The sequence below is a fragment of the Lepidochelys olivacea genome, assembly GCF_965140295.1.
Source record: "Lepidochelys olivacea isolate rLepOli2 genome assembly, chromosome: 24".
NCBI lineage: Eukaryota > Metazoa > Chordata > Testudines > Cheloniidae > Lepidochelys > Lepidochelys olivacea.
The window spans coordinates 10,925,534-10,952,412 of NC_140434.1; the positions used below are offsets into that span (position 1 = coordinate 10,925,534).

General features: G+C 50.7%; 1 protein-coding gene across 2 annotated transcripts; it reads left to right on the top strand.

Moving 5' to 3' along the window:
- Nucleotides 1-3,390: 3,390 nt before the first annotated feature.
- On the top strand, nucleotides 3,391-23,606 carry SDHC (succinate dehydrogenase complex subunit C). Of its 2 annotated transcripts, none has more exons than XM_084613872.1 (6): nucleotides 3,391-3,413; nucleotides 12,250-12,306; nucleotides 14,015-14,116; nucleotides 15,081-15,142; nucleotides 19,235-19,398; nucleotides 22,581-23,606. In XM_084613872.1, the coding sequence occupies exons 2-6, from the start codon at nucleotides 12,299-12,301 to the stop codon at nucleotides 22,683-22,685; spliced, it is 441 nt and encodes a 146-aa protein (XP_084469998.1). In that variant the 5' UTR covers nucleotides 3,391-3,413; nucleotides 12,250-12,298; the 3' UTR covers nucleotides 22,686-23,606. The 2 variants fall into 2 exon arrangements, with proteins under 2 accessions (XP_084469998.1, XP_084469997.1); XM_084613871.1 differs by lacking the exon at nucleotides 3,391-3,413 and adding an exon at nucleotides 3,417-3,498.
- Nucleotides 23,607-26,879: the final 3,273 nt, after the last annotated feature.

Consider the following 26,879-nt stretch of genomic DNA (forward strand, 5'->3'; position numbering starts at 1 on the left):
TCCAGTCTGAAAAATGAGGTCGAAAATCTAGGGTGCTTGCTTTCTCTATGCCTCTTTCAAGCAGTTATTTGTAGATCCTGGTTATGACCCTGTGCCAGCAGGGCCTGGGAGCTTTCCCTTAGGATATATACACACTAAAACTTGGAGGCAAGACTGCAGTATGTCCAGGCGTACCTGAGCTAGCTTTGATAGAGTCAGGTTGTTAAAAGTAGTAGTGTAGCCACTGTTGAATATACAGCAGCAAGATCTGGCCACTCAGATACTATCCCCCCTGTTACCCACACAATCTAGGGCACCCGGCCTACACCCTGTTGAGGGCTCAAGGTGTGACCTGGTCAATTTAGGCACTTCCACCCTTTTCCTACCGAGAGCTTGGGGTGTAAGACACCTAGCCTTTCTCATGGGGCTCAGGGAGAGACCTGGTCAATTTAAGTACCCGCCCCTACCCATGGGGCTCGGGGCTGTACAGGTCTGCGTGACCTTTTCCCAGTGAAAGAGCCTCAGACAGCTGTGCTCTAAACATCTATTTATTGGCAACACACAGAGAATACATATACCAAGCAAATCTCTTATGCGCACCGCTCCCAAGGTACAGACAAATTTCACCTGATGGCCAGTCAGGATCCACTCATCTGGGGGTTCCTGGCGATGCGTCTGCACATCACGATCATGCAGAGGGGTCAGAGTTCCAGCGGCTTGATGTTGAACTACAGTCCAGAAATGGTTCCCAAAGAGCCTTGCTTTCCATTTACATTCTATCGGTAAAACTAGCTCCCCCCTTTCACTTCACTAAACCCATCACTCCTAAATAACAAACATTTTAACCAATTATACACTGGCACCTCTCTGTCCTCCTTCCTGCCCAAGTTTTTTACATTTTATCTTTCATGCCCAAATTGTAACTTAGCTGTGTCCTTTTCTGTTTGTGCAGCTGGTGAGCATAAAACACTGGTCAGAGCTTTTCTTACCATTTGTTGAGTCTCTTTCTGTATTCTTCCTAATTTCTCAGTGCCTGGGTGTCTCTACTTTATAACCTTGGTGGTTATAAGTCTCCTTAGGACATTCCTGAGGTGGGGGTGCTTTATCAGCAGTAGAACTTCCCCCCCACAATTTTAGTAGTGAATGCCCAGCGTTTTGTCCATGGCTGGTTTAATGGAGGGGGTAGGGGGTGGGGAGGGGAGGGGTTGATCAGGTCTCAGGCCAACATCTGGCACTGGCTACAATTAGAGGCAGGATAGCAGATGAGACAGACCCCAAATCTTGCAGTTTCTCTGCTCCTTGTCTGAAAATATTTAAGTACAAATATAATTTTGCCAGGTGCTACTTTAGCTCTTTTGGTAGCAGGAATGGGGAAGGTGTGGGGGGAGAGAAGATTTGTGAAGAGGTGCAAAGTATAAGAATTTGACCTCTGTGTGACTTTCAACATACATATATCAAGTTTCAGAGTGGTAGCTGTGTTAGTCCGTATCAGCAAAAACAACGAGGAGTACTTGTGGCACCTTAGAGACTAACAAATTTATTTGGGCATAAGCTTTCATGGGCTAAAACACTTGGTGGGCTAAAACCCACTGATGAAATGTGTTTTAGCCCACGAAAGCTTATGCCCAAATAAATTTGCTAGTCTATAAGGTGCCACAAGTACTCCTTGTTGTACATATATAAATTACTGGCCACTGTTATTGTTTCACTTATTGTAGGGTCTATTTTAAATGGCAGGGGGCATTGTATGAGAGGAAGGATACAGCGGGAAACAAGGAGTCAGGATACCTGGGTGTGTACTGAGCCCTGTCCCTCAATTGGATGTCACCTCCCCACCTTACAATGGAGATAATGTTGATCTACCTTGTGGGAGGGTTATGAGAATTCAGATAAGTTTCTGAAGCTGTGATGCTGGCAGAGGAAGGGCCAGTTCATGCTAAGGCTCCTAGGTGACAACTGAACACTGAAGGCTTGTCTACACTGGCAATTTACAGTGCTGTAACTTTCTCACTCAAGGGTGTGAAAAAACACCTCCCTGAGCGCAGCAAGTTTCATTGAGGTGTTTTTTTTTAAGAGTGCTGGGAGAGCTCTCTCCCAGTGCTCTGCTGCGACCCACAAGTGCTGACAAATAGCTGGAGCCAGTCTGCCTCACCTGTGTGCTGGAATGATTAAAATAGATATTAGAGTTATAAAAACATGCTCAGTGTTTAGACTTCAGGGAATGCTTGTAAGTTGCTGTGTGCATTAATCTCACTTATAATACCTGTAGGCCATGTTATAAAGTAATATTTAAGTGTTTGCTCTGTAACTGTAAATCACCAGAGAGGAGAGAAGCATTACCAAATGTGAAATACTTGTTTCCAGCAGGAAGTGCTATTTCTTGCCCAACGAAAGGTCCATCAACTCCAGGGAAACCACTGCTGAACATCAGAAGACAAATGGCTTTGTGCATTGCTTCCCCCTTCCCACCCCCATGAAGAGGAGATGTGCAACTGAACTCCTCCCAACAGCTGAATTCCCAACTCTAATGCTTGAGGAGTTCACACTTGTTACTTGGTTGAAATCTAAGGCCTTGTCTACCCTGCCACTTTACAGTGCTGAAACTTTCTCACTCAGGGGTGTAAAAAAACACCCCTCTGAGCCCTGCAAGTTTCAGCCCTGTAAAGTGACAGTATAGACAGTGCACCCCCTTGTGGGGGTGGGTTTTTTACAGCTCTCTCCCAGCACGGGTGCTGCGGCTACGCAGGCAGGTTGGAGTGCTGCTGTGGCAGCGCTTTGACATTGGTAGTGAAGACACACCCTAAATATAGAGCTCGCAGCCAATTGGGGTTTGTGTCCTGCTTCCAAACAGCCAGCCGCAAAGTGACTTCGTAGTTAATTCTTCTTCGAGGCCCATAGCTGGATAGAAATACCTTTCGGGGACGCGGGCTTTGCTCTCAAAACTAAATAACTTATTTTTACACGTTCATAATCTAATTTAACCCCCCCCCGGGGCCTCCCTCTGGGGCTCGAGCCAGGAGCGTCTGGCCCGCGTGTGACATGCGCGTTAAGCATTCAGGGGCCGGTTACACCCGCAGGGCACGCGCCAGGTCTGCTGCCCCTGGAAATCAGCGCGGGGGCTGCACCACCGTCGCCCCGGCCCCCGGGCAAACAGCGCTGACGCCGCCGCGGGGCTGGGGGCCCGCGAGACATGGAGCCGGGCTGGGCCACCTGCCTGCCGGGGTTAACGGGCGCGGCATCAAGCCCAGCGACCTGCCCGCGGCTCGCAGCGGGGCCTGAGCGGGGAGCGGAACCCAGGCGTCCCGGCTCCCAGCGCCTCCCGGCCCCGCTCCAGGGAGACGCGCAACGGGCGGGGACCGACCCCCGCGGCGGCCAGGAGCCCCGGCTGGGGGGTCGAACGGTCGCTGGGAGACGAGACCCCGCCCCGCGGGAGCGTAAGTAGGGCGGGGCACGTGCCTTGTGCGTCTGAGGTCACTTCCGGACCTTGGGGCGTGTCGGAATGGCGGCCTCTTTGTTGAGGTGACATCTAGGAGCGGGGGGAGCAATGGGGGCGGGGGAGGCTGGAGACCTGGAGAGAGTGAGGGGCGCCCGGGGGGGGCGGGGTGGGGAGGCTGGAGACCTGGAGAGAGTGAGGGGCGCCCGGGGGGGGGCGGGGAGGCTGGAGACCTGGAGAGAGTGAGGGGCGCCCGGGGGGGGGCGGGGAGGCTGGCGACCTGGAGAGAGTGAGGGGCGCCCGGGGGGGGGCGGGGTGGGGAGGCTGGAGACCTGGAGAGAGTGAGGGGCGCCCGGGGGGGGGGCGGGGAGGCTGGAGACCTGGAGAGAGTGAGGGGCGCCCGGGGGGGGCGGGGTGGGGAGGCTGGAGACCTGGAGAGAGTGAGGGGCGCCCGGGGGGGGGGCGGGGAGGCTGGAGACCTGGAGAGAGTGAGGGGCGCCCGGGGGGGGGCGGGGAGGCTGGAGACCTGGAGAGAGTGAGGGGCGCTCGGGGGGGGCGGGGCGGGGAGGCTGGAGACCTGGAGAGAGTGGGGGGGCGGGGGAGGCTGGCGACCTGGAGAGAGTGAGGGGCGCCCGGGGGGGGTGGGGAGGCTGGAGACCTGGAGAGAGTGAGGGGCGCCCGGGGGGGGGGCGGGGAGGCTGGAGACCTGGAGAGAGTGAGGGGCGCTCGGGGGGGGGCGGGGCGGGGAGGCTGGAGACCTGGAGAGAGTGGGGGGGCGGGGGAGGCTGGCGACCTGGAGAGAGTGAGGGGCGCCCGGGGGGGGGCGGGGAGGCTGGAGACCTGGAGAGAGTGAGGGGCGCCCGGGGGGGGGGCGGGGAGGCTGGAGACCTGGAGAGAGTGAGGGGCGCCCGGGGGGGGGCGGGGAGGCTGGAGACCTGGAGAGAGTGAGGGGCGCCCGGGGGGGGCGGGGAGGCTGGAGACCTGGAGAGAGTGAGGGGCGCCCGGGGGGGGGCGGGGAGGCTGGAGACCTGGAGAGAGTGAGGGGCGCCCGGGGGGGGGCGGGGAGGCTGGAGACCTGGAGAGAGTGAGGGGCGCCCGGGGGGGGCGGGGAGGCTGGAGACCTGGAGAGAGTGAGGGGCGCCCGGGGGGGGCGGGGTGGGGAGGCTGGAGACCTGGAGAGAGTGAGGGGCGCCCGGGGGGGGCGGGGTGGGGAGGCTGGAGACCTGGAGAGAGTGAGGGGCGCCCGGGGGGGGCGGGGCGGGGAGGCTGGAGACCTGGAGAGAGTGAGGGGCGCCCGGGGGGGGCGGGGCGGGGAGGCTGGAGACCTGGAGAGAGTGGGGGGCGCCCGGGGGGGGTGGGGCGGGGAGGCTGGAGACCTGGAGAGAGTGAGGGGCGCCCGGGGCGGGGCGGGGAGGCTGGAGACCTGGAGAGAGTGAGGGGCGCCCGGGGCGGGGCGGGGCGGGGAGGCTGGAGACCTGGAGAGAGTGAGGGGCGCCCGGGGGGCGGGCGGGGCGGGGAGGCTGGAGACCTGGAGAGAGTGGGGGGGCGGGGGAGGCTGGCGACCTGGAGAGAGTGAGGGGCGCCCGGGGGGGGTGGGGAGGCTGGAGACCTGGAGAGAGTGAGGGGGGGGCGGGGAGGCTGGAGACCTGGAGAGAGTGGGGGGGCGGGGGAGGCTGGCGACCTGGAGAGAGTGAGGGGCGCCCGGGGGGGGCGGGGTGGGGAGGCTGGAGACCTGGAGATAGTGAGGGGCGCCCGGGGGGGGCGGGGTGGGGAGGCTGGAGACCTGGAGATAGTGAGGGGCGCCCAGGGGGGGCGGGGTGGGGAGGCTGGAGACCTGGAGAGAGTGAGGGGTGCCCGGGGGGGGCGGGGTGGGGAGGCTGGAGACCTGGAGAGAGTGAGGGGCGCTCGGGGGGCGATGCGATGTGGGGAGGGGGGAGAGGAAGGGGTGGCCTGGGGGAGATGGCGGGTGGGCCGGTGGCTGCCTGTGATGTGGCTGCGCTTCTACTGTTGGAGAGCTCGGGGCAGCGCTGGGAGCCTGCCCCTGGCTTCTCCCTGTCACCTATGGTGGTGCTGCACCTGGCCAAGTCAATGGCCTCCGTGACCTGCAGTGAAGCCTGACCAACTCCCGCTGCCATGGAGAGATTGTGATAGTCTTGTCTTAAAAACAGAGCCCTGGAAGGGCAGGGAATTCTGCAGTGTTAATAAGCAAAAGATCCTGAAGGTCCCTAAACAGCATCATCAGTTCCCCTCACTCGTGCGGTATAGGGAGGGCTCAGATAGACAGACATTTATGGTCACGTTGCACTGTCTAATGGATCTAAGCTGCCCATGCCTGGGTAGTCTGACCCTGCATCTTAGAACTGTGAGTCCGGGCTTGTGTCGACACACACGTTGTGCAGCTTTAACTGTACTAGTGTAGGCAATGCGGTGTGAACTACCCCAGTGTGACACATTTATACCGGTGTAACTTATCCCCATACAGGAAGGGGAATAACTCATCCCCGTATAAGAGAGATAAGGTGGGTGAGATGATAACTTTTCCTGGACCAGCTCTACTGGTGAGAGAGAGGACCTTTGGAGTGTATAGAGAGCTCTTTTTCAGGCATCACCCACCTTGGTCCCAGGATATTAGGCAACACAGCTACAATAACCCAGTATAAGACATCTTTATATGAGTATAACTTCATCCCCACTAGGGGTTGGACCAGTATAATTATTTTGGCCTTTTTCATTGGTCATAAATTAGGAAAAAAAACAAATACCCAACAGTCCCTGCAAAAGACAAGCACTTTTCCTCATTCAGATCGCCTTTAAATGTATCACAGCATAGTAGTAACCAGCACAGGGTAGGTAGCTGAACAACAGGTATATCTGTGACTGGTTTCTCATTTATTGCCATTGCTGCAGTCACTGTGTGGCAGAATGATGACGTACCTTTGTCAGTGTCCTATGGAATGGGTAAAGCCCTACCAAATTCTTGGTCCATTTTGGTCAATTTTAGGGTCGTAGGATTTTAAAAATTGTAAATGTCATGATTTCAGATATTTAAATTTGAAATTTTATGGTGGTGTAACTGTAGGGGTCCTGCCCCTATAGGTGCTGTGTGTGTGTTTTTTTTTTCTTCAAAAGTTATTGGGGGGTCGTGGTATTGCCACCCTTACTTTTGCGCAGCTACTGGCAGTGGTGCTGCCTTCAGAGCTTGGTGGCTGGAGAGTGGCTGCTACTGGCTGGGAGTAGAAGTAAGGATGGAATGGTATGGTATGGCATAGCCACCTTACTTCTGTGCTGCTGCCTTCAGAGCTGGGCTCTTGGCCAGCAGCCGCCAATCTCCGGCTGCCTAGCTCTGAAGGCAGCAGCACAGAAATAAGCGTGGCAATACTGCGACCCCCCCCCAACCCCCTTTTGGATCGGAACCCTCAGTTTGAGAAATGCTGGTCTCCCCCATGAAATCTGTGTAGTATAGAGTAAAAGTACACAAAAGACCAGATTTCATGGTCCATGACACGTTCTTCATGGCTGTGAATTTGGTATGGTCCTAGGAATGGGTTTTCGATGTTCGTATGGGTTCTAGTAGACAGGAGTTCTGGTTTTCTCTAACAGACAAAGGTTGATCTCACCGTAGTCTGTGGCTGTATCTCAATATGTTGCTGTTGAGTAAAGGAATATTGTGTCCAGTTTTGATGTCCCTGCTTGAGAAAGGCTGTTGAAAATTTGGAAAAAATTCAAAGAAGAGCCACAAGAGTGATCTGAGTGCTGGAAAGCTTGCCTTACAGTAGAAGACTAAAGGATTTTAGTCTGTTTAGTTTATTGGAGAGAAGGTTAAGAGGTGACTTGAGCATGGTCTAGAACTCTTCTTCAGCTATCACTCGATGCAATGATGATGTCTGCCAAAGGTGTTCACTGATGGGGTTTTTAAGTGGCTGAGGAGCCTGATTCGTGCCCTGCATATTTTCCCACAGAAGTGACAGGTGAAATCTTGGAGGAGATATAGTTGTTGCCTGGAGTGTTGTGCCCTTTCTTTCCTCCTTTGTCGCTTCTTTGTCTAATGAGCATGTCTGTTCTCAAAGTGGGCTGTGGCTTGGTGTATAGTTTGTTGCCTCTGTGTTCAAGTCCTCCCAGTTTGTTGGATCTATGTCTCCCTTTTTAAGGTGTACTTTCAGTATGTCCTTGAAGTTCTTCTGCTTCCCTCCATGATCCCTTCTTCTCTGGCTTAACTGAGAGAAGAGTAGTTGCTTTGGGAGACAAGTGTCAGGCATATGTACACAGTGACCAGCCCAGCAGAGTTGATGTTTCATGACCTGTGCTTCTATGCTGCTGATGTTGGCTGCAGAGAGAATGCTGATGTTAGTGTGTCGGTCTTTCCAGCTGATCCTGAGAATCCTCCTGAGGCAGTGCTGCTGGAACCACTCCATCTGCTTGAGATGTTGTTTGTAGGTTACCCAGGTCTCTGATCCATAGAGAAGGGTGGGGATGACAACTGCCTTGTAAACCAAGATCTTGGTACCTGTTTGTAGATCCCTATAATTGAAGACTCGTTTGAGTAGTCTTCCAAAGAATGTGCTAGCACAGCGGATCCTGTATTCAATTTCTGTGTCAATGCTGGCTGTTTGGGAGAAGTGGCTGCCAGGGTATGGAAAATGGTCCACTTTTTCCAGGGATTCTCTGCTAATGGTGATTTGTGGAGTACGAAGAGTAGTTTGTGCAGGTGAGGGCTGGTAGAATACCTTGGTTTTCCTGGTATTAAGAGAGAGACCCAAGCTGTAATAGGCATCTCCAAAAAGATTTAGGGTGCTTTGCAGGTCGGCCTCTGTGTCATCCTTCCACACACAATCATCTGCATACTGAATCAGTGATGCCAATTCTTGGGATCTTTAAATTTTGTTTGGAGACGTAGGAGTTTGAGGAGTTGGCCATTCATATGATACTCAATCCCGATTCCGTCAGGAAAGCCATCGCAGGTGAGACTCAGGATCATGGCAGGGTAAATGGAGAAGAGTATTGGAGCAATGACACAGCCTTGCTTGATACCAGTGCGAATGATGAATGGTTTGGTCTCTGAGCCGTTGCACAGAATGGTGGCAGTCATCCCATCATAGAGTAGTCTGATGGAAATAATTTTCTATGCACAGCCAAACCTACACAGCACCATCCATAGGGCAACATGATTGATAGAGTCAAAGGCCTTGGTTAGGTTGATGAATGGCATGAGTAGTTCCTGGTGTTGCTCTCTGCATTTCTCCTGAATCTGTCATGCCACAAAGATCATGTTGGTTGTGCCTCAGGATGGCTTGAAGCCACACTGTGGTTCGGGGAGGAGTTCCTCGGCAAGGGGGAGGAGGTGGTTTAATAGGATCCGGGCAAAGATCTGCCCTGTGACGGAGAGGAGGGCAATACCTCTGTAGTTCCTGTACAAAGATTTGTCCCCTTTCTTGAATATTGTAACAATGTTGGCATTAAAGTCATGTGGAATTTCTTCACAGGTCCAGATTTTGTCAAGGAATTGGCAAAGTTTGTGCTGGGGCATTGTTCTACCAGCTTTTAAAAACCTCAGCTGGGATGCTGTCTGGGCCTGGTGATTATTTTTATCTGGGTGATGGCATACTGTAATTCCTCAGAGGATGGGAAACTCTCTAACTTACTGACAATATCATTGACATTCAAGAGCACTGTGAATAGTATGTTTAAGTTGATCCCAGTGCATGTGCTGAAACTATAGGGTATTTCACTCATCGGCACCAAGACTGGTTTGACAAAAACAACAAGGAAATCGTAGCATTAATTCAGCAGAAAAGAAATGCATTCTGTAACTGGCAAAATGATTCCTCTAACCAACGAAAATATGAGGCCTATCATCTGCTCAAAGCCAAAGTCCAAAGGAGGCTACATGACATCAAAAACAGGTGGTGGCAAGAGAAGGTCCTCTGAGATCCAGGGTTTTGTAGACCAGGATGACATGAGAAGCTTCTTTCAAGCAACAAAAGCTCTATATGGGCCAAGCTCCAAAGGCCCAACCCCCTTACATTCCCAGGATGGCTCCACCCTCCTCAAGGACAATGCAGCAATCAAACAATGCTGGAAGGAGCACTTTGAGAGCCACTAAACTGTGAATCCATGGTCTCTGAAGACACCATTGAGTTCATTCCACAACACACAGCAGTGGAATACCTTGCTGATTCCCCCATCTTCTGAGGTCTATAACTACCAGTGCAGGGAGAAGATGTACTATTAGAGGGCTCTTTATTCTCCCTCTTGAGTTACTTATACACTTTTTCTTACTGCAATCGAGGTTAACAAAGGTGGTGTTTTTTTCTAGATATTTTCTTACCTTTTTTGTTTTAAAAGACAGTTTAGGCTTGGTGTGGTGTGGATGGAAAGAAACATGCTGGCTTGGGTGGAAAGCTTTCTGAGGTGTGCATAGATTCAATTCCGGTCACAGAAGCCACAGGCAGCTGTAAGTGAGCAGCCAAGGTCTGATTCATCATTTCCTTGCACTTTGCATAGTAGATTACACTCCTGTCATTCTGATTTTTTTTGGTGGCATTCTAAACTCACTGTGCAGCACTTTGAAACAATTCCACAAAGTGTAGGACAATGGTAAATTGGCCCCTGGATGTGCATAGACTAAGCCCAGACATTAAAGTAGAAGCAACTTGCCCATGCATGTATTTATTGTGACATTTGTGTTGGATTACATGGGTGCATTTTAATGTGCTCTCTGATGACTGTCTCTGTACATATGCTAAGGCTAACATACCCTCTTCCCCTGCTGATAAATACATTTTCTAACTGGCTTTCTGTCTGCATCCCCCAAAACTGTCGGATGCACTCCTAATTTTTTTTATCCATGGTACATATATGACCCCAATTATTGTAATGTCTGAGCACTTCACAATCTTTAATGTGTTTATCCTCAACCTCCTGTGAGGCAAGGTAGAGCTGTTATCCCCTTTATTCAGATGGGGACCTAAGGCACAGAAACTGCATGACTTGCCCAAGGTCATACAGGGAGTCTGTGGCAGAGTAGGGAATCCTGAATCCCTGCTTGCTTCCTAATGTCTGGATCCTCCTTCCTCCCCTCATTGCAGAATTGTCAGATTTGTTTAGCTGTGTTCCTTATTCAGTTTGCCTCCAGCTTACAGAAAAATCTTCCACTGACAGAAGTTGGAGAGAGATGAGGGGAGGAATCTGGCCATGCGGGAAGCCCCCAGCCTAAACGTGTGTTGTGGTAGTATTTGCTGTTGTCATTACCATAGCTCCGTAATGAAAGACACTGCAGACAACTGCATTGGGAACCGAGCATGGAGCAACCGTAAACTAGATTAACCCAGACAGTACTTATATTAATAGGGGGCAGTGAATTGATCTTGGGAGACAGGCGGTTCTGAATTGCTAATGCTGGCTCTGCCAGCTAACTCACAGTATGACCGTGGTCGAGTCATTGAACGAATGTGTGTTCTTTCCCTTCTTTGTTGTTTTATTTTGAATTGCAGGAAAGCGTAGGGGCCCCAGGCATGGACCGTGGCCCTGTTGTGCTAGGTGCTGTACAAACACAATAAAAAGAAGGTCCCTGCACTAAAGACTAAGTAAATTGTAAAATAAGGCTGATCCTCAGAGTGCAGAGCCGTCAACCCGGTCGTTTTGTATACTCGGTCTCTTTTTTTTTTTTTTTTTTAAATCTGTTGTCTTCTGCCATCTGTGTAGACTGTGTCCAGGAGCCAGAGCTTCGATTTATGTAAATATTTATAGCTTAGTTGAGGTCAATGGAGCTATGATGCTCTGTTGAGGGTCTGGCCCCCAGGTGTTTTTACCGCTGTGTCCTCAGGTCTGCTGGCGGATGGTTAAAAATGCCAGTGCTGTGTTTACCAACTGGTGTTAATGAAACAGTGGGAGATTTCCTGAGATGCTGGAGCAGATGCAGTGTGCATGCATCTGAGGGTTAATTAATGTTTGTCAGTGTGCTGTAGATGAAAGTACAGAGTGTTGTTATACACTTAATTCTAATCATGTCACCAGGAAATGAAGTGCTGTCTTTTGTGCCTTGTCCTTGACAGTAACTGAGGAGAGAGAGTGGATGCTGTAGATTCCAACCCACATCTGCAAACTCTTGAGCTGTGGCTGGATTGGAGGCCTGGCTCTGCCCCTCTTGCTGGAGAAATGCCCTTGAATGTCAGTCACAATTACTGCAATTGATCTGTAGAGAATGGCTCCCACTGCTTTGAGGACCATAAAAACCTTATTTATCTCCCACCTCCAATGTTGATGTGCCTGAAATACTGTGTGCGTTGGGCCATGACATTGACCTGCCTTCTTGCTAACACTCAGAGAATAACCAATGGCAAGGGTGAAACAATATAATGAAAAAGAGCTTTTAGGAGGAAAGCTGGTGATCTCTTTATTTCAGAGGCTTGAAGAGTTGTAGTCTGAACCAGCTCTTTTCATACTGCTTGGCAGGCATGCCTTTCTGGGACATTTACCACCCAGTCCTGATAATTACTTCTCCTGAGGGTGAAGAATGGCGTGCATCAGCCTCGCTGTTAGTGCAGAGTACTGTTGATGCCTGTCTTATTAGCAAGGTATTACAGCTCAGTATGGTAATTACAGGGTATCATAAAGAGAGAACTCTTAGTTAAACTCTCCAAACTCTGCCCAACAGCTAGGCTCAGCGTTACAAGTGTTAAAAATAATTCCTCCTCTCCCAGATTCACTCTTAAAACATCAGGCATTGCACTGTGGTCTCCTCTGCTCCTGGTTATAAAAATGCCCCTGTATTGTGTGCATTTTCCCCTTTCTGTGTCTATCCGACATTCACAGAGCTCTTTCCGTCTTCTTTTTTGCAGACATGTGGGTCAGCGTTGCCTGTGGACTCGGCTCAGCCCCAGCCTTTCTATGCGACAGTGAGTTTTTGAGGTTTTATTGAGAGTAAAGGGATTAATTCCTTTCTCCCTAGGGGATCCCTTCTAAGACTTCACTGCGTGTGCACGTTCTACCTGCTTATTAATTCTGACCATTCCGATATCTGGCAGGTGCCATGTTTTGGCAGGGTATTTACTGTGTCATTACACGATAAATATGTGGCTAGTTAAATAACCTGCAGGTGTTTCTTTTGTGGGGTAATAATTGTGTCCTGGAATAAAATAAACTCCTGGGTGGAGGCTGGGGTGTGTTTTAGTCCTGGGCATTGTCTGTTATTGAATGCGTCAATGATGAATATGTACAGACACAGCTGGATTAGAATAGTGTAACTGGAATAAAAGCAGGCTCACTTTAGAAGGCGCTTTGGGATAGCATTGATCGGGATTTGCATGCCGCACAGGTGCACCAGTATGTTGCATCCCTGTGCTTTGCTCATCACTGCTGTCATTCTGTGTAAGCTGCAGTGCAGTGTACTCAGTAACTTTATACCTAACAAAGGTACGATTAACAGAAACCCTCCTGTGCTCCATGCAAGCTGCACAGCTGGGCTCGGTGGGAGGTGGGGGAAGCTGTTGTTTTTTGTTTTCTTTTTGCTAAATTGGGCTGTAAGAGTAATTGCTGAGTTATCTCAGGAACATGAAATTACAAGGTCTTTCTTTGGTACAATGTGCAATTACCATGGCAGTAAAGGGCAGATTGCATGGTATCCGCATTATATAATGTTATCAGATAGCTAATAGTCAGACTCGACTGTGGATGGTGCTTTTCAAGTTGGGAGAGCTAGGGAAATCAGTATGGAACTGAGCACAGCACTGTCTCGCCATCCTAAGTTTTATTATGAAATGCTTAGAGCTGCCTCTGACTCTCTCACCTCCTGTTTTTCGAGAGATCCATGCTGCATTACTGCAGTCGAGACCAGCAGAGGTGCTTGAGCTGGCAGCTTTTGTGAGGGGTTCTAGTTTGGAACTCTCCCTCCACCCACAAGTCCACCAGGGCCCAGTTTTGTTACCCTTCCAAACACATTGCGAAGCCTATCTTTCCCCTTTTGGTTAAGGCTGTTGAGGAGGGTGGGTTGACGTGGCTATATGTATGGGCACTCCTTGTTAAAGTTGTAATTTTGAAGTTGTGGGCTTGGTGCCCAGACCACTGGATGGCACCTATAGATGGATTTAATAATTTTAATAAATAAATACTCCTCTGAGCAGGGAACGGAGGAGATGAGTTCATGTCAGTAGCCTGCTTCCCTGGCATCGCCATTCTCACTTATGGCCTCACTGCACCTTCCTTGGGCTTCATGCAGACCTGATGTCATGTTTATTCCGTCCTTTAGTTCTTTTTCTAGGTGCTGACTTGCAGGGCAGCTATGAGCTGGCCCCATTTTCAGAACTGTGCCCATGGTTCAGGTAACTTTCCTGTTTCAGGATAAAACTGCAAAGAGCAAAAAACTGCTCAGTGGAAGGGGCATTGTGTGTGGACTGTTTGACTTGTGCTGATGTGGAGATGGGTGAGCAGTGTCCCATGGGATGTACCAGTCCTGCAAGGTGAAATGCCCCTCTAGTGTTGCTCTGTGGACCTGGTACAGCCCTGCTTAGACAGTGATGTTCCACGGGCACAGGGTAACTCTGAGTCACTTAATTCTGTTGCTCTTCCTTTTACTTCTCTGATTTCCTGCCTCTCCTTTTGTTCCAGCGTGGTCCCCATGGGAACAGCAGCGAAGGAGGAGATGGCTCAATTTTGCGATAAAAACACCCAGTCAAACCGTCCCATGTCCCCTCATATCACCATCTACAAGTAAGAACTCCAGAGGCGTCTGCATCTCTGGGGGTTACATCCCAGAGTCTGGCAAAGAGCTTAACCCTCATCATCCTCCCCTTCATTGGAAAGAACTCTGTATGTTCCCTTTAGTCATCAGGGAGCACCTGCCTTGTGGTTAAGGAAGAGAAGTGGGAGACCTGGGTGTATTTCTAGCTCAGTCATAGACATTCTGAGACCTTGAGCAGCAGAGTGTTACTTTCCCACCTGTGACAGTTTCTTCATCTCTGCAATGGTAATAATGAAACTGCCCCACCTCAAGGGGTGGTGAGCCCTAGTTAATGTCTTCAGAACCCTCTGACGTCCTCGATGGAAGGCGCTAGACTGGGTCAAAGGATTATTCCCCCAAAAACCTTGAGTCCAAAGGGTGTTGGGGTGACCTGAGGCACAGGAAGGGATCATGTGAAGCCACCAGAGCACACCACCTCAGTGATCTGATTCTCTTGTGGTGAATTTCCTGTTGTGTTGGGATTTTTCTCATTTCTGTATATGTGTCTAGGAGCCTGAATCCTGGCCTGTCCCTCTGAATTGACGGCAGTGTTGCACTCTCCCCCCCATCCTCCCTCCTAGCAAACATGGGCTTTCTCCCTCCCAGGATTCCTGCCAGTGGGGTTTGTCATTCTTGAGCCACCCCTGCAAATTCCCCACCCATTTTCCTTTCCTTCTGGCTAGATTCCTTGAATAATTCTGACTGCAGAAATACACAGCCAGCAGCACAGAGCTGTCTGGGAACAGATCGGTCATGCCTCTGCCTCTGTGCCCCTTCTCAACAGGTTTATGTGAGTTCCCAGTGCCCAGCCAGTCCTTCATCCTCACATTACCTCAAGCCTCTCTCTAGAGAACCTCACCTCTAGCATGCTTCAGACACCCCAGATGTGTTGTTTGCATATCACCCACACTCGAGGAGTGGCTCATCTTTCTGACGAGGTCTATTGTTTTGCAGGTGGTCTCTGCCCATGTTGATGTCCATCGCCCACCGTGGCACTGGTGTTGCAATGAGTGCAGGTGTGTGATTCTCTGCCTCAGGTACCTTTGGGACTAGACGGGCTGTGGTCAGTATCAGTATAGAGAGCTTTAATTCGCAGTCACTAATTCTGATACAACTTGACTTTTATTCTGTTGATTACCTTCTCTCTCCTTGCCCTCAAGGCAAGGAGTTGGAGTGTCTCAGCTGTAGTTGCCATAGCTGGGATCTGTAATGGGCTGTACTGACTGCACAAATAAATACCCATTGCTCCTAATCTCATTTTTTTTCCTTCTGCAAGCTGTATCTTGCCACATACACTGGTAGAGCCCTGCGCGGATACACAATTTATATCCGCGGATATCTGCGGAGTTGCAGGGCTCTAGTGACGATGAGCGAGACCAGCAGGGACTTGGCCAGTGACTGGGTCAGGAACTGCAGCGGCGAAAGCAGCATGTTGAGCCACTGCTCCCAGAAGGCAGTTTCCAGCCCAGGCAGATCCTCTGGTGTGGCTGTACCGCCCCCAGCCCTGATCATTAAGGTAAGCACAAGGCTTACTGGCAGCTGTCCCTGGTCATGCTAGTGTGTGCAAGTGGCTTGCATGCTCCTGTCCCTTCCACCAGCAGTGCGGGTCTCCTGTCTGGGAGCATGCGAGCTGCTTGCACACACTAGTGGGACGAGGGATAGCTGCCGGTGGGACCAGGGATAGCTGCTGGTAAGCCTGGTGCCCACCCCAGTGGGCAGGGCTGGGGTGGTACAGCCTCCACCTTGGAGCTGCCCTGGCTGGTCGCTGGCTCCTGCAGGTAGCAGCCCGACATGCTGCTGCTTTCACTGCTGCAGTTCAGGGCCTGGTCACTGGCCATGGTCCTGCTGGTCTCGCTCGTTGTCGCTAGAGCCCTGCAGCTCCGCGGATATCCACTTTGTATCTGCGGATATAAACTGTGTATCTGTGCAAGGCCCTATACACCAGTGTCCAGACTCCTGTATGTTGTCAGACCCGGTGCCCTGCACATGTGTGCCATATGTAAGTAGTACCCTTCCTGGGAAAGTCAAGGAGGCAGCATTTTCTCTTGGTTAGAGTATGGGGGACTGGGAGTTGGAAAACCTGCATTCTGGTCTGAAATCTGCCACTCCCTTGCCTGAAATCGCAGAGCAAGTGACTTACCCTCCCAGGGCTTCACTTTTTGTCTGTGGGGACTGACTCACTCTTGTGGCTCTCACATGGGGTGCAATAGTTTAAATGCAAAGTGGTGTTCGCTTTCGCTTTGCCATGGCTTCCTGTTAAAGGGCCGCTGCCCCAAGCAAGAACCCCTGTCTGAGGAAGCCACTCATCAGGTATGAATTGAAAGAGCAAGTTCAGATTCAAATGGGTTTTCTAAGCTTTCTGCAGGTATTTATTATTTGTATTACTGTAGTGCCTTGGAGCCTTAGTCATGGATCAAGATCCTATTGGTGTAGGTCCTATATAGACATAGCAGCTGCCTCCCAGTTAGGGCCCCCTACAGAAACCCTGATAATGCACACTGGGTGGGGGAGTAGGAGGCACCAGGATTGGGGCCACTAAACCATGTCCAGACAGATAATTTGATCTTGTGCCATTTAACCAAAACACTAATGTTGAAACCTTAACCGTCTTTCTGACCCTCATTCTCCTAAGGCCTTTCCCTCTTTTTTTGTGACTCAGTACCAAATTTAACTCTGGTCTTTGTGGTGTGCTGCTGTGGGAGCAAAATGATCAGGAAGGAAAGGGAGAAAGTGAGGGGCTGATAAGGATAACTTCACCAGCCCTCCCCCTCTAACTCTTAAAGCTGGCCCTGGAACGTGGGGAATGTCTTTGGGGAGGCGCAACACCCGCCCCCCCCCCCCCACACTTGATTTCCACAAGGTGGGTGGAATCTGAAATGAAATCCACAGCAAAGATGTGTCACAGGACCAGAAAACTCTGTTTTTGCCAGTGAGGGAGTTTAACTAAAGCTTATATAAAAATGGCACTAGAAACCTTGGTGCTGCTTCCAGATGGACTCATTAGACAGAGTTGCTTGTTTGAAGGGGGTCTAGTGTAGGTTGGGCCTCAAGGCTTGAACTGACCATATGCTCCCTGCCTCCCTCTTGGCTTTCACTGAGTTAAACCCCAGAATTGCTAATCTGTGCAGCTAGGCATTATTGTCTCCCAGTAGAAAAGCTGAAGGTCCAGCCAGGTGCCAGATGTCAGCAGCATGAGCCGCAGAGTCTGAATTCAGTTACTGAAATGAGTTACAATGAGCACAGCAGTGTTTAATCTGATGTGAGTGCTTGCTGCAGATCACTCTGTTATATCAGCGCAATTTATCTCCTTGCTGGATCTTGTGAGCCCAGCGGGTTTATTCCGTAGTGCCCTTTGAGTTAGCCCATGTGCCCTTCTCTGTAATACTATACCAGGAAGAGTGACACCACTGTGCCAGGCAGAGAGGTGGTTTGTCAACATGGCCCAAGCCTTGCGGTCCCGTTGGTCATCCTCCGCAGCCCAAAGCTACTGACTTCCCAGAGGGCTGGGAAATGCCTGCCCTTCTGTGCGGGGTGCTTGGCCAGCAGCCAGTGTGCTATCGAACCTGCTAGTTGTTGTTCAAGCTCTCAGAGTTGCCATTGCCTGTAAAAGAGGATTTATTACTCACTTGCAAAACGAGCCCTCCATTGACCTCTGCCATGGGAGCAGCAAGAGGCCTTCTCCCCAGGCCTTTAGAATCCAAAGGGTAACCCCACACTGGCTGCACTGTCTCATCAGACAGATGTGCAGCCAACAAAATGGAACGGAGCAGGGAGCTCTGCTTTCACTGGCCAGGCCAGCAATTACATGAGCACTTGATTCCTGCAAAAAGAAAAGGAGTACTTGTGGCACCTTAGAGACTAACCAATTTATTTGAGCATGAGCTTTCGTGAGCTACAGCTCACTTCATCGGAGCTGTAGCTCACGAAAGCTCATGCTCAAATAAATTAGTTAGTCTCTAAGGTGCCACAAGTACTCCTTTTCTTTTTGCGAATACAGACTAACACGGCTGTTACTCTGAAACCTGTCTTGATTCCTGCACTGTCTCAAGGCAAACACAGAGGCCGTTGAAACCACGAATGGCTGAGCTGGGAAGCAGCGAGTTGGCTTAGAGGCACTGGCACTGCTGCTGATAGAGCTGCATAAGCCCGCGTACCAGAGGAGAGCAGTCGGGCTCCACTGAGTCACGGCTTGGCTAGCTCTTCTCTCTTTCATCACTCCCGTTCTTTTGGCAGCACCATCTGTAAAAAGCCTCTTGGCCTAGAAATGACAGAAGCTGCCACCACTTCTCCAGCTAGGATGCTCACTTACGTCAAGCCGTCTCTTTGTGTGCCAGCCTCTTCACTGATGTCCGCACGTGCCATTGGGCGGCTGGGCCTGGCTCCTGCTAAACTGTCTGTTTGGTTAGTGATTGGCGAGTGCATATTTTTGTCCTATTTTGGACTCTAGAGGACTTTCTGGTGGAGCTCCTCTCTTACAGTTCAGACCTTGAGGGGATCCTCTGAAACTTGCATTCCCAGATAGTTTGGCTTATGCTCTAAGGCCCCGATTCTGCAAATGCTTGAGCGTGTCACTGTGCTCTGAGGAATAGTCACTGGGGGCCACTTGCATGAGTCTGGTTACTCCCATACTTCAGTGTTGGCAGGACTGGGGCCAACAGTAAGGTTCTTAATAGCCTTGTTGACTTCAGGGGGTAATACTGTGGTAACAAAGTGACCTCACACCTTATATTCTGTTACTATTTATTTAGCAAAGCTGAGACTGTGACTGGAATTGTTCTTAAAGGCGTAAGTGTGTCAGAGCAAAAAGTGACCTCTCCTGCAATAATCACCTAAAAGTAACTCTCCTTCCATCTCCTCACTATGACATGCAGAATTGAAGGCCGCTCCCTGTGGGAGTTGTGCTGTACTGATACAGAGGAACCAGGAGAGTGGGAGAAGGAAGTTGGCTCATTTTGTGGAGAGTTAGCACTGGCTTTTCAGGCCTCAGGAATAGGAGTCCCTGGCTCTCAGCTGGGAAGTGCTGATTCTCTTGCAGAGCTTTCTCTTTCCTGACTTTCTCTTTCCTAACACTGGCAGCTGGTTTGACTTGTGGGTTCTTTCTTTTCCAGGGGTGTCTCTCTTTGGTCTGGCTGCCTTGATTCTCCCGGAACAGTTCCCCTATTACTTGGCATTTGTGAAGTCACTCAGCCTGGGGCCTGCTCTTATCTACTCTGCTAAGTTTGCCTTGGCTTTCCCCCTCACCTACCACACCTGGAACGGAATCCGACACCTTGTGAGTAGCCTTGATGGAGCTGCATGTATGTGTCTGTCTAAGGTGCAGGGGTTTGGGTGGGTATCTGGGGTAATACTTTCAGAAGTGTCTAAGTCCCATTTCCCAATGTGACTTAAGTCACTTTGGCACTCCTGAAAGTGTAACCTTTTGTTTAATATCCCCAGCTTGTAATGTCATTGTCCTGTGATGATGTGAGATCTTCCAAAATGACTGTTTTTCAGTGTCAATATCAGCTCACAATAGCCATGTTCTATTATATAGTAATATTATATTACATCTGTCTGTGATCTATTTTAGTCCCTTTATAGAAACCAGCCCTTAATATTTTCCCTGGGCTGAAACTTGGAAAACCGTCTCAGTGAAGGAGAACTTTGCAGATTTAAAAAACAGCTGAAGAGAATATTGGCTCCGCAATGTAGGAACAAGATGTGCTGCAGATAACGATTGTCTTGTGTTTCTGTAACTTCAAATATGTTTAGTTTTACAAAATCAAAATTGCAGAGGCAGCTGGCTCATAGTGTGACCTGATCCCTTCTGCTTTAGGGGAAGTGTGGCAAGTGTGGCTTCAGCACTTCAAACATGGATTTGTGCTGCACACGTTGGGTGCCCACTGTGTTCTCATCTTGGTGGCATAAGTATTGATTCCCAGAGTTTGTATCTTGCTTCTGGTATTACCAGATGCTTATGATGAAAGAAACGCATCATGCACCTGGCAGAGCTGTCCCTGTAGTGATCAGTGGCACCCTGAGGAGTGAGGTGAGGGGGCTTTGTAAATCCCGCAGCTGGAGAGACTGGTTGACTCTGGTATGGCTGACACTCCTGCAAACATTGTTCAGTTTGCAGCCTGCCAAGAATTCCAGATCAGATCTGCGAACATGAGGCCTGGCCCAGGGCTCCAGCATTGATCCAGCTGGCTGAGCCCCATTTGCTCATGGACTTGCTGTCAACCAAATAGAACAAGCCTTAACAATCATCTCATTAGGGCCTTTGAGTCAAATGTGGGTTGAAAGACTGTAACTGTGTATTTACATAAAAAAGGCAATGAAATGGCCTCCAAATCCATGTTAAAATAACCAGCAGTGCTGACAGCTGGCCAGGCTGATGGCTACATTGCACAAATGTGGGTCAGGGAACGGTTAATGCTTACATTGTTAGGTGTTGCATTTCCTTGAATAAATTGCAGTGCTGTGGTGGGGGGATTTGGGGGTGTGTGCATGTGCGTGCGTGTGCGTGCATGCACTCTGGTCGCTCCACTGCTGGAGAGCTGGTTATTGTTGTGCCTGGGCCTACATTCAGCCCTGTTATCACAGCACTAGCAACATAAACCAAAAACGCTGCCAGCTTAGGCTGAAATTTCCAGCTCTCTCCACCCTTAACTTAGACTTTTAGTGCATTGGTACATATTCTGATCACCTGATAGCACCTGTATGTGATACGGAGCAGTCCTACATTGGCCAGGGCTAGCAGCAGACTGAATGACCAACTAGGTCCATGTCTGACACTGTGGTGATTGACTCAGACCCCGTGTACAGAGGCACAATCAGAGAGATATTAAGACGATGAGGAAAATGACTCCTGAATGCTGCGTTCCCTGTCTTTGAGGGGATGGGGCTGACTGCATGGGTGGCTGGGTTAGGTGCAGTGCTGCTCTCTGGTAAGATTCCCCACTGGAGAAGGGAGATGCCTCCTGTGACTGATTTTGGCTCTCCTGTGGAGCTCCTTGGCGTAATACTGAGTGGGGTCAGGAAGTTCCCATGTACAGAGGGACAGCTGAGGCACGGAGTGACTATTACATCCAGTGTTTTCTGGAGTGTGGACTAACTGTGGTTGCTCACTCTGAGACATCTGGGGCCTGATTTTTCCAGTGGTGTCTCCATTAGATTTTCGTTTAGAGCTGAGGCTACCTCACACCTTTGAAAACCAGGACATTCTTGGGTTGATCACCCAGCATCAGTGGATGCTTAGAAAGTTTAGGCCTAAGTAACTAGCACAAACTCATACAGGTAGTCAGTGGCAGAACTGGGAACAGACAAGATGGTCTGCCTTGTCTGTTGCTGCCTGCCACCTCAGTGCATTACTGATGGCTAAGGCTAAGTTTTAGTCGGGTATTTTAAAGTCATGGGCAGTAAACAAAAATTCACAGCCAGTGACTTTTACTAAAAATACCCGTGACTAAAACTTGGATGGGGAGGGGGCTTCCCAGGGGCCCAGCGAGTGCTGGGGTAGTGCGGGTGGCGGAGCCCTGCCTGCTGCCTCTGCTGCCCCTGCAGCTCCCATTGGCCACGGTTCCCCGCCAATGGGAACTGCGAAGCCAGTGCTCTGGGCGGAGGCCTCGCACAGAACTGCCTGGCCATACCTCTGCCTAGCAGCTGAGCGTGGGGGATGTCGCAGCTTCCGGGGAGCCCCCCAGGTAAGCGCCACCCAGAGCCTGTCACATGCCCCAACCCCCTGCCCTGTCCCACACCCAAACTCTTCTGGTGCTGCAGGGGTCAGTGGCCTGAGACTGCCCCAGCAGCGGCTGGTGCGGCTGGCGCAGGAGCTGCCTGAGCTGCCCCTGAGCCAGGTGCACCAGCCGCTGCAGAAGTCACAAAGGTCACGGAAAGCCACGGAATCCGTGACCTCTGTGACAAACTCGCAGACTTGCTGATCGCCAGTCAGAAACCAGCTGGAACCAGCTTCGCTGGGACAGGGTTTGTCATTTGTGTGATGAATGAGTCACTGTAGCTAACTCCACAGGGCATTATCAAAGGTTGTTCATTTCTGTTGGGTCATCTAGGCCATTCCCAGGATGATCCTGGGCAGCAGCATCTCTAATGCTCTGTCCAGTCTAAGTGCTGGGGCTCGCACTGCCCCTGTGCGCAGCCTGCACCCTTCACCCTAGAGACTCCTACAGATCTTGTCATAGGCTCAACTGCCCCTTCCTCACTTGGGCAGTTCTGAACACCCGACTGCAAATGGGAGGGAGTGCAGAGAACACACTACTCCAAGTGGGATCTCGACAGCTCCATAGTCAGAGGGGCTGTTCCCTTCTCTGGCTTGTTCTTTGCATATTTTCTGCAATGCACTGATGGCCCTGGCTTTGGAGGCCTGGCATGCCTGGGGTTCGGTTGCAGACTGTGTGAGTGCCCCCGTGTGATGCCCTGATTCTTTGCTGAGTGTGTCTCTGTTCTCTTTGTCTCTAGATGTGGGACATGGGAAAAGGATTTAAGATTCCCCAAGTCTACCAGTCTGGAGTCCTGGTCCTGGTCTTGACCCTGCTTTCCTCTGCTGGACTCGCAGCCATGTGAAGGCGCCTCCCTCCTGAAGGCCCTCCCTTCTCCTACAAGGATTTGATTCATCTGGTGATCTGGTCCAGACAGAGCTCAGTGTGTATATGGGGGGAGGGCAGGAGGGACTAGAGACTCCTAGATAACTAAATTGTTGAGGCAAGATGGTGCTTTCCCTCTTTGTAAAGCATGTGAATGATCAGAGTTTGCTTATCACTAGCCCTGAGTGATGTGCTGTCTCCAGCTATCCTAGCCCAGCGAGATCTCAGAACACCCTTCCAGAATGCCACCAGCAGGAGTCCCAGTCCAGGATGTTCAAGACTCTAGGTAGCCACAAGCAGCTGGTAACTGACAGCTGATTCACAGTTGATTCTTATCCACCTAGAGCATGCTCAGAGGAGCTGCCTTTCTTAATTAATTGCTGTTCTTTCAAACTAACTCTGGTTCACTTGCTTTCTGCTCTGCCCTGAAGCTTGAGACAATACTGGCACTGTGTGCCCCCTCACTGGGCCTGAGGGGGGTTGGGGGAGGAGATGTGAGTGCCTCTAGCCTAGTGTATGTGTGTAGGCTCACATAAAAGACAACTCTCCCCATTCATGCTGGCGCTGGGTCTAGGGCAAGCACAGACTGAGCCGCCGACGCCAGCGCCCATGATGCTAGCAAGGGGAATAAGGAATTTGACGCTGTCCTGGGTAAAATGCCTAATTGCTGGAATCTGGCTTTCTGCTGCAGTCAGCATCCTGTGGGCTTTACAGTGGGGAGAGGGGCAGCCTGTAGTGGGCCCAGTGCTTGGGGGCTGGGCATGCTGAGTTCAAAGCGCTCTGTGCAGCAGCTCACAACTCTTCCAGCAGATGAAGGATAAGCACCCGTATATTTTTGGAGTCTTCAATCAAATGTGTTTTTTTTTTCCCCTCTGAAAATAAATCTGTTCTTTGAACCTTTTGGATGACTGCCAGTGCCACGGTCTCCCTCTCACTGTGCACTGTCACTCCGGCACGTGTGTTTGTAACAGACCCACCCTTCCTGGTAAAGCAGGCTTGCTCTTTCACACCGCACGCTGGCAGCTGAGGAGTTGTTACAGATTTTCAAATGAGCTGCCACTTCGGCTTTTCAATAGACTCTAATGAAACATCTGAAATCTGAACAGACATATGGAGTATTTACCCTGAGAAGATGGCGAATGTCGTGTTCTCTTCAGAGAAGCAGTGCAGAGGTGTGTGATGTGACTTGGGAGTCAGGGCCCTTTAATTTCATGTTATGGAGCTCATAGTGACTGGCTGCCCCTTGGGTATGTAGTTGAGGAACCTGATACTGTGGGCCTGCACCCCAAGGTCATTTACATTGATGTGAAATGCTCCTGCCTCAGTATGGTGGCATTTCAGACACAGTCTGTGCTCACTTTGTGCTAGGGTAATGGCTGCCCCAGGTGCAGGCTGCTGGAGAGTCTGCTCAGGGGGCTAGAGATTGCTGTTAAAACCCAACGTGCTCCAGTAGTTGTGTTTACACTGTTCTGCTCTTCCAAGTGACTGTAAAAATGGCCCCTTCCTATTCAGGGGCTCTGCCTCCTCTATGGAGCAGTTGGAGCTGTTGACTCTACTGTCTGTAGGAGAGGTTTTCCTCCCCCTCCTGTCGATGTGGTGGAGCCAGCATGGACTATCCTGAAACATGAATTCCTCTGTCTCCAGAGTGGCTCCAGGACCAGCAATAGCAGCACAAGGTTCCTCTCACACTGCCCCACACAATGCTTCAGCTCTGGGTGCTTTGGTGTCCAGTGACGATTTGGCCTCGGAGAGTAACAGTGAGGTTATAACTCCCCTGACAGCTCTAGGCCCTAGTGTGGGTTGCCATTGGGTTAAGATGCATGTGGCTATAACCACTCTAGTCAGTGCTGGTGACAGAGCAGTGTGGGGGGAGTGCCCTAAAACTGTCAGTGAAGGTGCAGACCCAGAGAGGCAGTGGTGCATGGGCACCTCTCCCGGAGGAGGCAGAGAGATGATCCCTCTTCCCGTCCAATGTCATGGAGCCAGCAAACAGCGCTGCCTTTTGGTGGCTACCAGCTTTAGTCTTTCACTGGTAATTCCCCACCCCAAGTGAGCCAGGCGAGTAGTGACCAAGCAGAAGCATGGGCTGATCTGGAGGCCCCAGTGGTAAGGTCAGGGCCTGGTGCAAGTGGTGACTGGATAGAGGAGTGTCTGCTTAAAGTGCCCTGAAAAGCATTTATACAAGATGGGGTGTGGGCACCATGTCTGTGCTGGATCAGGGGGCCTAGCAGGGGATGAAAGGGTTTTTTTGCTTTTAGAAATATTAGCAGCCTCCAGTCTGCTTGTCTTGGTTTTTCTGGGGGATGTCTGTCCAGGAGTCTCAGGATGTCTATGAAGGGAGCACTAAAAGCCCTAGTTAAAAGGGAAGGGGTGGAGTCTTGCAAAGGCTTCCTTTATCCAAAGGGTTAGTCACTGATGTTAGATTCATAAATTCCAAGGCCAGAAGGGACCACTGTGATCATCTTGTCTGACCCCTTGGATAACACAGGAGAGAAACGCCTCAAAATCAGTCGAAGAGCAGAGCTTTTAGAAAAACGTCCAAACTTGATATAAAAATTGTCCGTGAGGGAGAATCCACCCTGAGCCTTGGTAAACTGTTCCAATGGTTAATTACTCTCACTGTTACAAATTGACACTTCTTTTCAGTCTGAACTTTTCTAGCTTCAACTTCCATCCACTGGATCGTGTTATACTTTTCTCTGATAGACTGAAGAGCTCATTATTAAATATTTGTTCCCCATTTAGATATTTAGAGACTTCGATCAAATCACCCTTTAACCATCTTTTTGTTAAGCTAAGTAGATTGGCCTCCTTGAGTCTATCACTGTAAGGCAGAAGTGGGCAAACTATGGCCCACAGGCCCCTCCTGCCCAGCCCCTGAGCTCCTGGTCGTGGGAGGCTAGCCCCTGGCCCCTCCCCTGCTGTCCCCCCCTCCCCTGCAGCCTCAGCTCACTCTGCCGCCGGCACAGTGCTCTGGGCGGTGGGGCTGTGAGCTCCTGGGGCAGCACAGCTGCCGAGCCCAGCCAGACCTGGTGCTCTGTGCTGCGTGGTGGCAGCATGGCACGGCTGTAGTGCCGCCAGCCACCGGTGCTCCAGGCAGTGCAGTAAGGGGTGCCGGAGCAGGGGGCAGGAGAGTTCGAGGTTGTGATCAGAGGGTGGGGGTGTGGATGGGGGTCAGGGCAGGAACAGGGGTTGAATGGGGACTAGGGTCCCGGGGGGCAGTCAGGAAGGAGGAAGAGTTGGATGGGGTGGCAGGGGGCAGTCAGGGGACAGGGAGGAGGGGTGGTTGGATGGGTCAGGGGTCCTGGGGGGGATGTGTGTGGTGGGGATAGGATGTGGAGGCTGGGCCACAACCCCCTCTCCTAACCAGTCCTTCATACAATTTCTGAAACCCAATGAGGCCCTCAGGCCAAAAAGTTTGCCTGCCCCCTGCTGTAAGGCATGTTTTCTAATCCTTTAATTGTTCTCATGGCTTTCTAAACCCTCCCCAATTTATCAACATCCTTCTTGAATTCTGGACTTCAGAACTGGACACAGTATTCCAACAGTCCAGTGCAGAGGTAAAATAACGCCTCTACTTCTACTCGAGATTCCCGTTGGAAGTGATCCAGAGATTCAGCTGATTATCCACCATGATCCTCCAATCTTTTCCAGTCAGTGCTTCCTAGGAGAGAGGCCCCTGTTGTGTAAGCATGACTGACATTCATTGTTCTTAGATGTATATGTTTACGTTTAGCCATGTTAAAATGCATATTATTTGCTTGCACCCAGTTTACCAGGTGACCTGTCCTCTTCATTACTTACCACTCCCCCGATTTTTGTATCATCTGCAAACTTTATCAGTGACGATTTTATGTTTTCTTCAAATTTATTGAAACAAGTGTTAAATAGCATAGGGCGGAAAACCAGTCCCTGCGGGATCCTACTAGAAACACCTGCGTGATGATTCCCAGTTTACAATTACAAAATTGCAAAACATAAAACAGCAAAAGCAAACACAGGAGTGTAACAGTCTGAACAAACCCTTCCTTCTGCCAGGTGTTCAGCTTTCACTTCTGGCTCCTGCGATATCATCCTCACTGGTTCCTCATTCACCACAGAGGTCTCCAAGCCCAGAGAAAACCTGAATCTCCAAATTCAAAAATCAAGCGGGGACAAATATCTTTTTTTTAAA

What these genes read in the sequence shown, in the direction of transcription:
- SDHC (XM_084613871.1), top strand. Translation starts at nt 3,479, where the DNA reads ATGGCGGCCTCTTTGTTGAG. An exon ending in ATGGCGGCCTCTTTGTTGAG is followed by an intron (nt 3,499 to 12,249) that starts GTGACATCTAGG and finishes TCTTTTTTGCAG; the next exon opens with ACATGTGGGTCAGCGTTGCC. An exon ending in CCTCATATCACCATCTACAA is followed by an intron (nt 14,117 to 15,080) that starts GTAAGAACTCCA and finishes ATTGTTTTGCAG; the next exon opens with GTGGTCTCTGCCCATGTTGA.